At 36.8% G+C, this 18,397-nt stretch overlaps 1 protein-coding gene across 1 annotated transcript in view; it reads right to left on the reverse strand.

Moving 5' to 3' along the window:
* Positions 1-540: 540 nt before the first annotated feature.
* LOC107569735 (guanine nucleotide exchange factor VAV3-like) overlaps positions 541-18,397 on the reverse strand; it is a gene marked incomplete at its 3' end in the record, with an annotated part of 45,126 nt that continues 27,269 nt past the window's right edge. Inside the window, exons 14-19 of the mRNA XM_016255885.1 lie at positions 18,216-18,348; positions 15,226-15,335; positions 13,680-13,781; positions 4,825-4,916; positions 928-950; positions 541-574 (exon numbers count right to left, since the gene is read on the reverse strand). Coding sequence (XP_016111371.1) covers positions 541-574; positions 928-950; positions 4,825-4,916; positions 13,680-13,781; positions 15,226-15,335; positions 18,216-18,348 — 494 coding nt within the window. The remainder of the gene's footprint in view (positions 575-927; positions 951-4,824; positions 4,917-13,679; positions 13,782-15,225; positions 15,336-18,215; positions 18,349-18,397) is intronic.

The raw sequence follows: 18,397 nt of genomic DNA on the forward strand, positions 1-18,397 counted from the left end.
TTTTTCCAACACTTAAGTTTACAGTTTAGATGCACTTTCTTTAAGTTTCTAACCATTTTTATAACTATTTGACCTTTGCTTGTTTCTTTTAAACAGCCTTGCGGTGTGACAAATGAATTTGAAAAAGTACAAATTATGAATTAATATGAGGTCATAAAAGCAAGTGCATCATAATTGCTGTTTAAAGTCGTTTTAGATGGAGTACTTTAGTCGTTCACACTCTACAAACATTCCCAGAAATATTTCAACTACCCGAATATTATTGCACGATAATGGAGATAACCCTCATCATTCTGATGATACACAGTGTATTGGGAAGGCCACATGGATCTGAATTCAAAGAATTATTCACTGAGCTCCCAGCAATTAGCACCTGAATGAACCTCCTCATATGAACAACAATAAGGTTGATGATGTGGAACAAAAGACTGTGTGTATCACATTAAATGTTTAAAATAATAATATATAAGAGAGTTTTACACCAGTCTTGACAACATCACAGTCTATATACAGAAGCATGCTGAAGAGAAAGACACCTACCTTGGTCTTCTTGTTTCCTAGGTCTTGTCTTTCTCTGTGAAATAAGAGAAGGGCGAGAATGTCATTAACAGATTCTCTGCAATATGAACACACTCAGCTATTATTATCTGCTTTTTGCAACGCTGATAAAAACATTGTCAAAGTGAATTTACAACATCTAACATCGATTCTGTTATTCCTGTTTAAGACTGCATTCTGTCAGTAGAATGAACATACATTTAAATGAAAATAAAACATACTTCAGACAGCATTATACAATACTTTTCCTCTTTCTTCCAAATATCCGTAAAGGAAGATCATTTTATATTGCAGTCTGGAAATACCATCTTTGAAGTGTATTACATGGACAAATTATTTAGATTTAGATGAAGTTGTCTGTGGTTTCACCTGTGGTTTTTGAACAGCAGCACCTGAAATCATGATGAAAGAGGAAAAGAACAATTGTAAAGGCAGCAAAAAGACTGTACATGCACAAATTACAAATCTGTGGCTAATGTTTAAACAAATCTTAATCTAAAGTTTAGACTATTATAGACCTCTTCAGCAAATAAATACAGTAGAATTATTTGCTTTATATCTAGAGAGCCATAGTAAGGGGATAATCACACAGGTTTTTTGTTCTTTAAAATTATTATGACTTGTTTGTTTATTTTACTATTGTTGTTGTTTTTGCTTTGTACTCCTTCCTTTGTATGTTAAATATATGTATGTGTTGCATTTTTCCAAAAATGTGACACTCAAGTTAAAAGAAGGTCAATATATATATATATAGAGAGAGAGAGAGAGAGAGAGATATTAGGGCTGGGTTTTGACACAAATTTCGCCATTCGATTCGATTCAATATCGATTAGTTTGGATATATATCAGGTACAGTACATGCCAAATTTTCTCAAGGAAAAAAAATCTCTCAACGATTGCTGTAAAATATACACGAGAGTCAGTTGGTACTACATTACTATAACATTGAAGGTTAAAATTTACTGATTTGTTAAAATTACTAATAATGAAGTTTTTAAAATAATAAAGTTACAATTACATAATATTTCTACATTTTGGAAATATAAACATAATGGTGGCTGTCATAAAAACTTGATTGATTGATTGATTTATTTATTCAAACAAATTAAATATTGAAGAACAGTAAAATTTATAATGAATATGTTATATGGTGCATATATTTAGCAAAATGTCCCTTTCTACAGTTTATTTTTCTATCTGATTAATGAGCTTATGGTCACCAAATATGTATTTTCTGAGGTAAATGTGACGTTACATGACATTGTTTACAAGATGTTATATTGACGTCTTTGCGCTGCTGAAACACTTATTGAGCGATTACATGAGACAGGATACGGATTGTAAAGTTGTAGTCTTTCTTTTAACTTACCTTCGGATGTTTAGTCATGATTATTTTGTGCTGAAACTGGTATTAATGTGGCGGAGATGATCAGTTCACATGCGCTACGTGCTGGCGCGTCTGTTGATCGAGGCACTACAGTGATCTGTCACTCCACATTAAACAGCGCTAAAATGACATTTATTGTTTGAATATTGCAATACAATGGACAGAATTTGAAATCTGAGACTTTGTTTCATATTAAAAGTACCAAAGCACAATGCTTATTGCTATATATTGGATGGGAAGTGCCCCAACGTAAAAATGAGAATTGATTAATATCAAGATACCCAGCCCTAATATATATACACATATACAATACACATATATATATAATACCCAGCCCTAATATATATATATATATATATTGGGTACAACGGGGCTAAAGGCACACCTTAAAGGGTCATGAAACCCCAGACTACTTTTTCTGAGATTTTAGCAGAGATGTTTGTGTTGCACATCATAGAAGACAATGTTAGCATCCGATAATTTTAACTGTTGGAGAAAACTGGTTAATTTTAAGGTTTTTTGCGCTATTTTCATCTTCCAGGTTTAAAATCTACATTGTGTTGACGTCACAATTTGTGACGTGGCAATGGACTAATAGTACATCGATGATGCGTCGGTGTATATTAAATTGTTCATGAGACTGCGTGTTCTTATCCAATGAGAAGACGCTTCGCTTAATCATTCACACCAGCATGTGTTGATTTGCTATGACAGATGCTTCAGATTGTGAGATGACATCACGCACATTAACTGAGAGAAACGTTTATATTGAACATTAATGGAGCAACATATTTTGTGTGAAAATAAATCATTCAAGTTGTTATTTTGTTTAAAAATCTTATAAATGTATGAATGTACCCACACACGGGGTAAAAGGTTCACCAGCATGAAAGAGTTTACATGAACAACTCGAAACTTGAATATATATATATATATATTGGGTACAACGGGGCTAAAGGCACACCTTAAAGGGTCATGAAACCCCAGACTACTTTTTCTGAGATTTTAGCAGAGATGTTTGTGTTGCACATCATAGAAGACAATGTTAGCATCCGATAATTTTAACTGTTGGAGAAAACTGGTTAATTTTAAGGTTTTTTGCGCTATTTTCATCTTCCAGGTTTAAAATCTACATTGTGTTGACGTCACAATTTGTGACGTGGCAATGGACTAATAGTACATCGATGATGCGTCGGTGTATATTAAATTGTTCATGAGACTGCGTGTTCTTATCCAATGAGAAGACGCTTCGCTTAATCATTCACACCAGCATGTGTTGATTTGCTATGACAGATGCTTCAGATTGTGAGATGACATCACGCACATTAACTGAGAGAAACGTTTATATTGAACATTAATGGAGCAACATATTTTGTGTGAAAATAAATCATTCAAGTTGTTATTTTGTTTAAAAATCTTATAAATGTATGAATGTACCCACACACGGGGTAAAAGGTTCACCAGCATGGGGCAAAAGGCACACAGTATTGATGCAAATACTTTAGCTAAAATTATGTTTGTTTGTTTTTAATAATGTTAATACTTGTTCAAAACAATCACTTTAGCAAAGTTTGTACTATTTTCTGCTTATTTTGAAAAATAGCTAAAATAATGAATTTTTGTTTAATAAATATACTGTCATTAAAATATGTTAATATAAAAAATATATTTTAAAATACAGAAACAAAATCATTTTAATAAGTAAAGATTCTGAAAGCATTGAAGGAGATCCAATAATATATGTTTACAGTAGTAACAACAAATGATATTTTATTATATGTTATGATTAATATCATGTTTTTAAATATGATGGTTTCATTCTAAATATGGTGATTATCTCTAATATGGACACCCAGCATAATATATGATATTTACCATCTGAATCTAACCATGTCATGTCAACAAATGGAAAAGTCAGCCATCTATTAATTAGCCCCAACAGCGGGGGCGCTTTTTTACCCCAAATACCATACCTTTATATATTCTTTCGTTATTTAAAAACTGTTGCTTTAATTCTCTTAAACAAAACTGAAAATTATTAAGAACTTTGTCTCAAAATATATGCATTAATTCTAGCGATTCTAATTTGCTACTTAAATCTACAACATTTTAAAAAACATAAAATATTAGATCAATTAAGCACAGAATCAACTTTGCACTGCTGCTCACGATCGCGTCAAGGATCAGACAAATATACACGTGCATCTTGAAAATAATCCTTAGTGCGTTTTTATATTGTTCTTATTAGTAGAATTCATATAATAATAATATCTTATCTGTATTATTGTTCGTTTTTTACAGGAACACTGAATGACCAAAAAAAGCACCAGCACCAGTCCTACGTTCATGGTTACCAAGTCTTAATTCTAATTACTAAACTTCTATTATTAAATAATACTTGATTATCATATTATAATGCTTGACTGCTTGACTGACTGATATTAAGAGTGTACTTTCAGATATTTAAAAAGCTGTACCATTTTACAAATATTCTATGTTTGTAAAATGGCATAACTTATATATATATATATAGTATAGTATTTCAGTCTGGCGAGTAAACAAAAAAATACTAGCCAATGGCGATTCAATTGCCAAGGGGTCCGTTGATATATATATATATATATATATATATATATATATATATGACCTTTTATTCATATAGTAAAGGAATATTCAAGCTCTGTGTTACCTTCAAACTATGGTATGACAGTTACATTACAACATTCACTGAAATATTTATGGTATGTCTCAAAACCCATGAATCTCTGACATGAAAAAGAATCTGAAATTATCTGGGTATAAATTCCAGGAATACATATAATTCTTTGAACAGTGAAATGCCAACTTGGTTAATGCAGAGGCTCTTTACTGACCATTACCTGCCCTTCCACATGCTCCTAGTTTTCCGAGACAACCCTTATGAGCCCCGTTTCCGCATTTAGGACAAAGGTAGCCTTGATTAAAAATTCCCCTGAAGAGCAGAAGGACCATGGGGTCAGTGCTGGCTTCATTCAGTTACATAAAGCATAAATGGCTATTACAGACCTTGTGAAATACAAAGTTTTCTGGCTTTCAGTTTATGTCATATAGCTTTAAAGGGATAGTTCACCCAAAAACGACAATTCAGCCATCTTTGCAGGTTACTCATCATCATGTTGTTCCAAATTTGTAAAACTTTTGTTACACTTTCGAAACACAAACAAATAAAACCTAGGAGATTTCCCCGCCCCCCTCCATGGAAAGTTCAAGTAAACACAACGATAGTGAATCTGCAAAGTAATGACTCGCATTTAACCCAAGTCTTCTGAAAAGACACGGCCACACTATACTGTATGATGAACAGACTGAATTTAGGATTTTATTTACATATAAACACTGATCATTGCACATACATGGAGCTTAGGGATGGGCGATAATGGTAGATACGATTAACCGGTAGAAATTTTGGACTATCGTCTCTATCGCAGTTACACGCTCACATGACGTTGCTGTGCTATGTGGTCACAAAAACGTATAATTTGCATGTGTTTTTAAGCATTGCGGTTTAAAAACAAATGAGGACAAATCAGAGAGGTGCACGCACATTAATACAGTGCTCATAGAGAGCGGGAGAATTGAATGTTATTTTTTCCTGCTTTATAGGCCTAGAACTGTTAAATACACACACTTACAGTATATGTGTCAAAATGCCCGTCCTTGCAAGTATCCTCTTAAACACAGTAATTTAGGTCTTAAGTGAAAGCAAACAGACGAAAAAAAAACACGTGTAACAGTAGGCTATATTAGATCCGGACAGCTCTTAAAGTGACAGCTAAGTCACTTTTGTAACTTTAATAAGAAGAAATATATATTTAATTTACACAGTGAAGAATATGCACTGTTTTGTACATTTGATTACTTTATACAATGTATGTAGCCAGGGTCGTCGCTAGTGGGGTGAAAGGTGGTGGCGACAATTCAGCACCCACACGCTGTGTTCTCACAGCATCTCACAGCCCGTGAACACCAAATTGAGTTTTGCCTCTTCTTGCCCTTGAACCGACAAATGCATACTAAATTATGTCGAAATACCCATCTTGGCGAGTATCCTCGAAAAACTGTCGGTTATGTCTCAACTTAAGTGAACCTAAACAGGTGAGAAAGAAATCAGATGTGTATCATTATATTGGATGTATTGTCTCTTAAAGTGACCATGCCTAATTTACTAGCAGCAGTCGGTGTCTTTAATGTTAATCCAAGAGTTTAAAAGAGAGAAAATCACTCACTGCTCTTTACTGAATTACTTTGTAGTTTTAATAATAATTAATCTATATTTATTTAGATGGTGAAAACTATGCAATTATATTTTACATTTGATTATTCAGTTTCTGTACCTGGACACCTACAAACTTGAAAAAACTTATTAAACACTGAGTAATTTGTATCTTTGTTCTATTTATTTTATTTGCTATTTACACGATTTCAAGCAAGGCACCTTGGGTACAACCTGCACCGGGGCCCCCAGCTACAGCCCTGTATGTAGCATTTCTTTTTGTTTCATTTGTTCTACTGTAGTTTTTTGGTCCTATTGCTTGTAATTAGTTTCTTATTCTTATTTAATCGCTTTGACTGTTTCGACTGTTTGCTCTTTTTTAGGCTAGTATTAGTTTTTTTTGTGTGTGTGATATTGACACAAATTATGACTATGGTATCAAAAAATGTTAGAGATGCACCGATTGCAATTTTCTTGGCCGATTTCGATTTCTGATTATTTATTAATGTGATCTGCCGATATCGATTTTTGCCGATTCAGATTTTCTTTCTAAGCAGTGTTAATTTCGTCAACGAAGACGACGACAAAAAATATTCGTTAACGAACATTTTTTCTGTGACTAAGACGAGACGTTGACGAGCTAAAAGTGTAATATCTGATGATAAAACCTATGACGAAATTTATGCCACGTCTTCGTTAACAAGACAAGACTATAGTGTTATTTGAGGACTAACGGACATTCAAAATACATCCTATAGGCTACTGTCTTGTCCTTCAAAATGTGCGTCCCTGTCACTGGATTGCAATCGGATAAAGGGCGTTTGCATATCTAGTCTCAGTATGGCAGCCGCAGTGGATGGATAGGCTACCAAAATGCAAACTAGCGATCTGAAACAATGGCCTCAGCACCCGAAGGGGTAGGGATAAGGTGACCAGACGTCCCGTTTTTCCCGGGAGTCACAATTCGTTGTCGATTAACTTAAATTTAGTGAAGGCGGGATAGGCGGAATCACGCTGTTAGAAGTGCTCTCTCTCGCGTGCACGCTCCACTTCTTCAGTGCTCAAATACACACACAGCAGTCCAAATATCTATCGTGTAGAGTATCTCACATAAATACATTCGGTTATGGATTAAGTGAACGTAAACAGGTGGGTGAAAACTGAACGTGTCAGTATTACATGCATGCCTTCCGTCTTAAAGGGACAACATTCCTAATTAAGTACCTATCGTGTCATTAATGTTAACCAACAAAATATGTTAAATAAACATGTTAAGTAAACCTACTGTTTAATTTGTATCTTTCATATTTGTCTTATTGCCTTATTCTGCTTCTTTTTCAAAAATTATAAATTATATATATTATACATATGAACAACTATAATTTTTAGAAATTGCTCCCTTTTCACTACTGTTAAAGGATAGTTCACACAAAAATGAAAATTGTCATCATTTATTCAAGTTTTTCCAAATTCAATCTTTGATTCAAATTTCTCATAAGCTTAATTGATTTGGTCTAAAGAGAGAAGAATTAATGACTATTTTTGTTTGAAGACTACATGTAAAATAGCTACCAAAATAAATGTTGGTAACTGCAGTTTGGCTAAAAGTAATGACTAAAAGTTGCCAAAAATGCAATGACTTTTCGTCGACTAAAAAAAAGACACAAGTAAAAAGTCAGTAATAAAATAAGAACAAATAAAAAATTGCAAACAACAGCACAAATAAATGCAATAGAATAAAGAGAGGTATGAAACTAAGTTTTTCAGGTTAAGTAAGTTTTTATTCAGGTAAGAAATACTATAGAAATTAAAGTAATCAAATGTAAAATAACACATCCAGTGTTATTTTACATTTGATTACTTTAATTTCTGTAGTCTTCATTGTAAAAATTAAATACAGATTAATGCTTACCAGAGCAGAAAGTGATTTTCTTTGTCTTTTGTTCTTTGATTAACATGAGACACAGCAGCAGGAATATTGGACTGCGGTCCCTTTAAGAGTTTATCCACGGACCCAATATACTGTTACACAACATGCGTTCTCTTTCTCAACTATTTAACGTTCCAAAACTGGCTGTGTTTAACTGGATACTCACCAAGACGGGTATTTTGACATAATTTTGTATGTATTTGACCGTTTTAGCGCAGTTAGCCACTCATTTTGGTATTTGTGGCTCACAAGCTGTTTGAGACTGAGTGCGGCTTGTTATAGATCAGTGGTGGTGTGCGCGCTTTTGGTGTTAGCGCGAAACCTGCAGGGATGACTAAAATAATGCGCAATACAAGCACTATTTAACCGAAGCAAATGAGACGTGTGTGAGAGAGAAGGGGTCGTCGGAGAGAAGAGAGTGAGAATGCGTGGCTGACGTTATTGCCTGTGCCGCTGGTAACAAAACGGATCGGTTCAGAATCGGAAAGAAGTGAGACTGACCGGCCGGTCACCGATCATGAGGAAAATCGGCCGATTCCGATCCCTAGCCGATCGATCGGTGCATCTCTAAAAAATGTTATATCATAAAGACACTATTTAAAGCAAAAATAACTATATCGTTATATAGTAGATATTGTTACCGTGAAATAAAATTACTCATATAGTGATATAAGATTATGGTCATATCGCCCACCCCTAATGGAGCTCATGAAATACAGTAGAAGCTCAACCCTACTTGCTTGACGTGCATATAACATGATTTACTTGGATTGACTTGGATTAAATCATTCAATTCATATGGATTACTTTTTACAATATTTGAATCATCAAACTTTTGATTACCTGGACTGTCAATAAAGGGATAGAAATCTCTCAGGTTGAATTCAAAATATCTTCATTTGTGTTTTGAAGATGAACAATCAGAAAACACAGGGCAGAAAGAAAACTCTGATTTCATAAGGTCTTTAAACACAACATGAACTGCCTTTTTTATTTTGTACTGGTCAATAATAATGTTATCAAGATTTTTACATCAAAAACATAATAATTTGGAAGTAATAAGCTATTTTCTGTCCTGTAACCCCCCTCATCAGAACGCTCTGTTTGAATAGGCGTGGTGGATATCAAAACAATATACAATATCAAACGATCTATAAGAAGAGAAAAAGCAATAGTGACCAGGTAATAAAAACAGTTACTCACACTTGTATTGTGACATTAATGTCGGATCTAATATACTCGGCACGGCATTGTTAAGGCATCTTTTAGTTTCCATCTTTTTAAAATTCCCGAGTCAAATTGTGCCTTGTTTGTAAACAAATCCACGGTAAAATGAAGTGAACAAAGGACCGAGTTCTTACTGACGTGGACTGGATCATCATTAAATATATAAAGTTCCCTTCTGAGGGAACTTCGAACTGCGTCCTCTAGTGGTCGCTATGGGCAACACCTTTGGCGTGACCAGTGTCTGAAGCATACATCTAAACACGACAATAACATTGGCTGGCGACAGCCTATGACATCATTACCGGCACGACCACAGTATAAAAGGGCACCGGGAGAACACGTCATCCTCTTCTTCGTCTTCACTGACCATTTGTTTACATTAACAGAAAGCTAAACATACTAGGAGTGTATGTTCTCTCACCAGAGGCTTTGCTCTGATACGTGAAGAGCAAGTGCGTTCAGCTCTCGAGGGAGTTAAAAGTGTTCATTGCTTATTTCTATGTAAGGGATAAGCATGAATTGAACATGCTCGACTCACAAGAAGACAGCTTGTGCTCATCGTGATGCATTTGCGCGACTACTGAGAGGGGAGGTGAGTACTTCACCATTTACCCGAGGTTGTAGATAGAGTTTGCATGAGTGCGTTCGCCTCTTGTGGGAATAACATTTCTGTTCTTGCTTGATTTCTGAGGTAAACAATGCGTGTTTAGCTCCCGCAAGAGCTGAATGTATGCTGCGCATTGCGGTGAGAATTGTCTGTCCATTGCCTGCAATTTGTGGTTGGTGGGCAGAGAATGGAAAGGACCTGACAGCAAATCTTTTCCCTATCAGTAATTTCCTGCTGTTTATAATTCCTTATATATAAGGAATTGTATAATGTGGATATCTGTCTGCAGTTGTTGGACATGATTTATATCATGTCCTTATCAGATAACCACATTATACTGCACTCTGGGAGCCAATTTTCTGCACCTTTACTTTCATTCAGGGTTATATGACTCTCTGTGCTCAAATGTTGGCTTGCGAGCCTCCTTGATGATTGGCCCTGAACTGAGCTGATTGCTCCTGTTCCCACAGTTGGGTGTGGTAGAGTATCATGTTTTCTGTGGCTAGGGACTTGACCGTACTCCCCTCTCACTAGCTTGAGGGCTACTTGTGAGTAGGTCACCAGCACAGAACCTGGTTCCCTAACCTTAGCGCTACAACCTCCGAGGCCCTCCGGGTCTTTTTGAGGGCGTAACTTTCAGGTTGAGCAGGGCAGTACTTGAGGAATATGACCTGCTCCCTGATGGCCTGCTGGGTGATTGCTTCGAGAAGCTGCCCCGGCCAGTGCAAATTACTCATGTCTCGACCCGCGGGGCTTCCTGAGCTTTGAGTCATCCACTTACCATTATGCACTTTCTTTAGAGCGCCTCTCGCTGAGACATTGAGCAATCTCACTCCACTCTGCAGTTTCGATAGGTTGTTAAAGGGCCCTTTTTTGGACCTCCCTTTCACACTGCCCTTATGGTTGAACCGGTGAGTCACCCCTCTGTGGAGTGGGCTTGAGTACACTTCCTTCCCTGAGGTACGAGTGAGACATGTTTCCTTCTCTGCGGAGACCTTTCCTAAGTGCTTCAGCTCTGAGTAACAGTAGCTCTTTGTGCATGAGTGGATCATTAGGTCCAGTTGTTTCTGCAGGTTCCTTCGAGCTTGATTAAACGGGACCCACGCTCAGACTGTGTTCAGCTGACAGTCTCTCATCAGGCCCTGTTAGACTGCCCCCTCTAGTCTAATGCTGCCTTCTGGCTGAGCTAGGAATTGCTCTCCTCACTGCGAGGGTTAGCTATAAACCTACCGCTCCCAGTATGAGCTATGAGGGCCTGCCTCAGCCTGAGAGCCGAGAGCGCGGTTCTTGAGAACTCCATGTGCAACCATACCGAGTTGTCAGGCCTGTCCCTGTCGCCTCCTTGGTTAGTTGCGTCTATGGTGGGAGCCTGCTGCTCCCTGTTGAAACACGTAATCCCTTCTAAGCTGGATTCCGTTACTGATGCCCCATCTGCGGTCAATCTGCTTCTCCGAGCTTGGCAGTGCTCCCCTCACAGCGGGAGAGTCTTTTATGAGCTCGCCGCTCCTAAGCAGATCATGTGAGTCCTCCTCTCTAGCTGTGAGTTAAGAACTCTGCCCCTCTCTCTCTGAACTCTCGGAACTCTGTCGAGCTGGGTTCTTCTCTCATTACTGAGAGTCAAGCCCTCCGCTCCTTGAGCTCCTTGGCAGCAAGACCAGGTAGTTTAGCTGCTTGCTGCTGCCCTGGTGAGTTGCCCCTTTTCTGGTTGAGCCTAGCAGTGCTCCTCTTGACCTAGAGGGTCACCTTTGAGCACGCCGTTCCAAATTGAGCGTCTGAGGTCTCCCCTAACAGAGTCAGTTCTCCCCTCGCTCTAGAGCAGCACTTCTCAAAGTCCGGACTCTGGTCCGGATCCGGAGGGAATTCAATCCGGACCCGCCTCCATTTCGTATTTCAAGAGAATTGTGTAAGGGATTAAAAGCGTGTATTTCCTACTTTGATAAACGCAATAATAATAATTAGTTTAGTTTTGTATGTTTTTTTGGAGATGGTCCGAAATGAAAGCGAAGGCGAGATATTTAAAGTTTTCCTGCGTGACATTGTTGTCATGACATCCAGTAAGGCATATAACATGACGTAATTGGGTCTCACTTCACCACATATGAGTGAACTTTTATTTTTGTTATCACTTAGATTATGGCCATTTCACTTATAACCATGTCCAGTGTTCCCCATACATTGATTTATTTGTGGCGGACCGTCACAATATCAAAACTGACCGCCACAAATAGTTTGAAACACTTCTATTTCGTTGAATAAACATCAGCGCTGCACATTTCAAAATCAAAATGTGGCGCGGGTGTTTTTTTTATATGAATGTATCTTTGAAAAGAACCGAGCATCTTCAGAAAAGCTCTATTTCATTTTCATTTCGTCTTTACTGTAATGCCTGATAAAGTAGCGTTTGTGCGCACAGCACTTGAGTACAGCTGTTACCGTGGAAACCGCTATATCTCCCACACCAACAGCACCTCCCGTTGGCAGAGAATGAATTTGCATTTGCAAATCTGTGGGAAACACTGGTGTCTGTCAGCAAACATAAGCAAAAAGCTTCAGAACTGTTTTGAGAAGGTGCTTAAGTAAGTTTTGAGCCATGTATTACTATGAATTAGGCTACTAGTACTACTACGTATAACATGACGTAATTGGGTCTCACTTCACCTCTATTCATTTTCATTTCGTCTTTACTGTAATGCCTGATAAAGTAGCGTTTGTGCGCACAGCACTTGAGTACAGCTGTTACCGTGGAAACCGCTATATCTCCCACACCAACAGCACCTCCCGTTGGCAGAGAATGAATTTGCATTTGCAAATCTGTGGGAAACACTGGTGTCTGTCAGCAAACATAAGCAAAAAGCTTCAGAACTGTTTTGAGAAGGTGCTTAAGTAAGTTTTGAGCCATGTATTACTATGAATTAGGCTACTAGTACTACTACTATTACTATTATATCTTGTACCCTGCAATAAACATTTACTCAAACTCTCTTTTATGAGATGAAGAGGAAAAAAAAGAAAATTGGCCAAACAAATTGCTAAATGATGCAAAAAATCAGCATCACATATTGGCTGCCCTCATTTCTAAATATCGGCATTGACCAGAGAAAGACCCATATTGGTCGACCTCTATTCCTGACACTTAAATTAATTGTTTTGCCACTTTTGCACTTGTTATTAATTTTTTTTTTCAAAAAATTAGTGCTGATTTGTTATGCATTTTATGCATGTTTATTAAAAACAAGTTTTGTAATAACCAATTATTCCGGAACTTTGACATTGATAAAAATTCAGGTTTGGACCTTTGAATGTAGACTTTGAGAACCCCTGCTCTAGAGGGTCACCGATGAGCACGTCGCTCCCTCCTGAGCATCTGAATTTCCCTCTCAGCCTCCCCAGAGCTCCGTGAGACAGCAATACAAGGTTGTTAGGCCCTTTTCTGCCTCCCTGACAGGCTGCTCCTGTGGTTGAGCTTGTAGTGCTACCCTCACACTAGAGGGTCATCTATGAGCACACTGCTCCCAAGTCAAGCATCTGATTTTTTTTTTTCAAAAAATTAGTGCTGATTTGTTATGCATTTTATGCATGTTTATTAAAAACAAGTTTTGTAATAACCAATTATTCCGGACCTTTGACATTGATAAAAATTCAGGTTTGGACCTTTGAATGTAGACTTTGTAACTTATTTCAACACACAAAATGTCTCAGAAGTGCAAAGTCAGCTCACCTGAGAAGCATATGACAGGAGCTGCAGCTGGTGGCCCTCTCGAAAGTGTGCATCCTGAAGTGGTGAGAGTTAAATGTGGCATTCTCAGGCCGAATATTAGATCTGAAATGGAAAATCAGAAATAAAGTAAAGCAATGGTGCAAAGTTGGCTGATTGGAAAAAAGAGCATGTGACAAACTACTTGTTTAAGACTGAACAGGGGCCAAGCAGTGGTGAATGTTGTGGCCCACGGGGCTGGGACCAGACCTTCCAATTCTGGGCACGAATCAGAGCAGTGGGGAAGCTCTTTACCCGAACGACTCTAAGATTGATTCTTGCATCAAGAGAGCTGTGTGCATGCGGCAGGTGTAATTTGTTGTTTGAATGCACCCTTCAGATCATCATGCAGTCAACAACATGTATAAGTGCGTGTACAGAGACACATTTTTAAAGGGTGACATATAAATCAAGCGGGATAGGAAACATCATTACAGACTCTCGGCACAAGGGACGGCGTATCCTCTTTAACCTACACAATTTCTAAATCAGAACTCTCGTTAGTTTTCCTCTCCATCTCTCTTTTCATTTCTTCCACAGTAAATACATTGTGCTATCAAATCTCAACAACATCCCAGGCACAGGATGTCACCTTGTACTAGAACGAAGTAAGCTGCTTGACATCAAATGACATCATTAAAAAAACGTTGAATGCCTTATTGAAAGTAAGATGATGTGTGCAAATGTTTCCTCTCTCTTAACTTACGAAAGTAGATTCATATTGTCATGTGAACTACTCTGGAATTTGCATTGACCAAAGTTCCAGGGAGCATTTGAATGCAGTGTGAAAGGTCACCTCAAATTTATTTAATTTAAAATGAAAATATTTGTCATTTACTCACCCTCATAAAAGTGATCCATTATGACATATTGTAAACCAGAACAGATCAGAATACATGTGGGAAAATTTAGCTTTACATAACTTGCTCAGCAGTGGATTCACTGCAGTGAATGGGTGCCGTCAGAATGAGAGTTCAAATGGATGATAAAAACAACAAAATAATCCCCAAGTAATTGACACGACTTCAGTCCATCAATTAACATCTTGTGAAGTGAAAAACTGTGTGTTTGTAAGAAATTGTATTGGACTTTCATGTTCAAGTTGTGTTCCAGTTTTCTGTGTCTGGTCTTTGTCACTTTGTAGTCTTTTTGTTGATTGGTTCCCTTGATTGTATTCCCCTGTGTGTATATAACCCCCAGTAAACTAACTATGCCACATAGTGTTATTGTTAGTTTAGTTCAATAAAGTACTCCTTGCATTTAGAGCCTGCTTTCCTGGAATTCTGAGTTTGACACACATCACAGAACAGTACCAAATTTACAGCACTGAACTTAAATTTATACATGTATGCCACCAAATACCTTCTGTGGTTTTTAAGCTTGAATTCTCTGGTTCTTTATTGAAATTGCACAGAAAAGAGCAACAACAACAAAAAGTCACCTTTTGAGTTCCACTGAGCAAAGAAATTCATTCAGGTTTAGGAATTGGTATTTGGGGTTTGAAACTCACATGGCCATCTCAAACTGGTCCAGCCATTTCTTCTTCAGCTCCTTTGTCTTGAACAGGAACTCAAATCCACTCTGTCCCTGCTGGTGAGTGAGGTAGAACCCGTAGCACCACTGCCAGAGGATAAGACAAATAGCAAAATAACTGCTTAAAAATAAAAAATTTGATTCACAAATAAAGATCTAACTTTTCAATATGGTTATACCTCAAGACGTTTTGTAAAAAAAAAATAACAATAATAATAACATAAATTTGCTTTATTAGAATATTAAGGGGTTATGGTGTTTGGTTTAAAGTGTGATGGGTGATGGCAGTGAGAGTTGGTGGGTGAGGGAAAAGGGGGCTCATTTTATTTTACACCGCAATAGACAGCCAGAGGCAACCTTGGGGGAGTGGACACATTCATCACTAACTATTACCATTCAGAGTGTGTGTGTGTGTGTGTGTGTGTGTGTGTGTGTTCATGTGTAAGTTTGTGTGGTGTAGCATTTATGCACACTACTGAGGGTTATGTTGCAGCATCCCACCCTAGCCGCTAACCAGTCCAGCGTGTTATTGTTAACTAAAGCTAAAACTATTAACCATCTATTTTTTGGTAAGTGAAAATAAAATAAAATAAAGTATTAGATTAAAAACTTAAAAATAAAGTGTTTTGAAGCACCTAGCTGAAATAAGTAATATTATTAAATACTAAAAATTTAAAAACTGCTATACAAATAAATTGAAGCTAAAGAGAAATATTTTTAAAAAGTAATAAAAATGACAAAAACATAAAATTATTCAAACTTAAACTAAAATTAATTTGAAAAAAAAAAGTTTAGGCTAATTCAAAATATGAATAAATACTAAAACAAAATCCTCATCTTTCAGTTAATTGGGAAAAACCATCAGCCAATTTATCATTGTAATTTTTAAATTAAATCCAGACAAGATTTCTGGTTAAAGTCACTGCAGTCAATGAAACTGCACTGCAAGTTTTTTTTTTTAATTATTAAAGCTCTAGTATGTTTGCAATATAAGCAAGCAAACCAAAGATTGTGGCATCAGTAACTTTTCTTTCCTCTAAAACTACAGTTTTGAGCATTATGTAATGTGATAATATTTATAAAAGTTATTAATGATGGTTGTTTTGAAGTTTTACTGTATTTTTAAAGATTTCCAATGTGTCAATGTCTGTGTGCATGTGTTTTGGAGACAGTTTGCAGTTGTGTACAGGTCTTGTCAAAGACGTCAAGGAATAAGATCCATCAGTGCATTAAGTGTGTCCTGAGGAGGGACAGAAAGGCACTTCAAACAGAAAAGCCAGCGGGGCTTTGCCTGGCCAAGGTCTCCTTGAGACAGATTTCACCAGACCATCTGTTCAGAAGAAACCTTCCTTTTGGTGAAAGGCATAAAAGAGAAAAAAATATCAAAAGTTTAAAGGCATATCTGCATAATTTTTACATCTGTATAACTATTGCCAAGCCCCAAAAGAACATCAGAAACCAAAGGTAACCTGAGGATGAGCTGCCCACCTTTACAGACTGAAAAAACACATCGATCTGAGTACACAGCTCTGCAACCTCTATACACACTACACTTACTATGGCCACTTCTGATTCACATGACATGGAAAACTCCGCAAAATGAACACAGACTTTAGACTGTTTATCGTCAAAAGCAACCAAGTCTTTCCACAGCAGTTGGTTCAGCATGCAGAATTTGACTTGACATGCTGCAGCAATCCGTCACCATCCATCAACTCTCATAAAGAGCAGTAACATCTGTCTGCCACAGTCTGCGATGGGCTCTCCAGCCTGATCTGGTTACACTCACCATTACAGTCTAAGGGACAGGCTGATTTATTTTTTATTTTTTTAAGGCCTGGCTGTTAAAATCTCAGGTTGATGAGATCTCAGAGAGATATATATATATATAGGCCTATATAATTAAGTACATGCAATTCAAAATTTAAATATTATGTTATTATTTATTATATTTTAAATATATTTATAATTATATAAATGTATTCCAAATAAGTGTGAGAAAAATATTAAAAATACTTCAAACATATTTTTAAAAAACTTATGTTGGTGTATCAATTTAAAGTAATATTTAAATTAATAACTTGGGAGATTTATTGGAATAATAACCTGAATAGTTATCTGAAAGTTGTTTTCTTTATTTACATGGTTTTAAATAGTTCAATATAATGTTATTCATCTCTGTAAGAAATGTATATGGAGAGCAAAGACAACAACAAAAGGGCATCGCATGATTGCTCATCTCATGAATACTCAGGAGACAACACTCACAAAATCTTTTTTTAGTATAAGCCTATTTAAACCAAGAAATGCATTAATCCAACTCAGCTGCTATATCTGTTGGCTTAAAAAAAATAGAAAAAAAAAAGATTACATTGTAATTGAAAATCTGCATTGAGAAGCAGTAGATCCTGAAAGTTGTTCAAACATTTGTTTGTTGTTTTTTTTAGCATTATTTACTCTAAGAACATAAAGCATGTATTTGATCAGAAATGATAAAGACCTCAACTTTTCCTATGTTCTGCATGTGAACGGTTTTAAAGAGCTTAAAGCAGTTTTAAAGAGCTTACAACAGCACAACTGATTTACATAAAAATGCACTTTGGTAAGTCACACTGTCCTTAAAATGGGTTGGATATTACTGGAATATCCTACAGCAACCTAGAGGACATAAACATTTTAACAGAGGAAAAAAAATACCAGCAAAGACTTTATTCTATGTCACTCTAACAGTTCAAAGCAGATCTAAAGGAGAGTTACTGGAGCCATCTGTGGAGAAGGCAAGTATCAGAGTGATTTCTATTCTACAGAACACTTGAATTGTGCTAGTCCGACCTCTACAAAACCCTTCAGAATGAAACAATATGATGAATAGCAGATGCTGGGATCATGAGAAAAATATGACTGTTTGATATTTGGGTGCAGTTTTCTGAGCCTACAAACATTCCTGTTACTGTGTTTCTCACTGACCTTTCTGCAGTCCTTATCAGTAGTAGGGTTATTGGTGATCTTGAAATGGTTGAGGTCGATCACTTCCTTCATCTCATAGTTGTCCCCGCGCCTCTTGCAGACAATTACAGCAACGTCGAACAAAAAAATATGTCTGCAACATTGACACGTCATGACATGAAAGTAAAAACAAGAGTGGATTG

This window comes from Sinocyclocheilus grahami, unplaced genomic scaffold (assembly GCF_001515645.1).
Source record: "Sinocyclocheilus grahami isolate Dianchi unplaced genomic scaffold, SAMN03320097.WGS_v1.1 scaffold1377.1, whole genome shotgun sequence".
Lineage (NCBI taxonomy): Eukaryota > Metazoa > Chordata > Actinopteri > Cypriniformes > Cyprinidae > Sinocyclocheilus > Sinocyclocheilus grahami.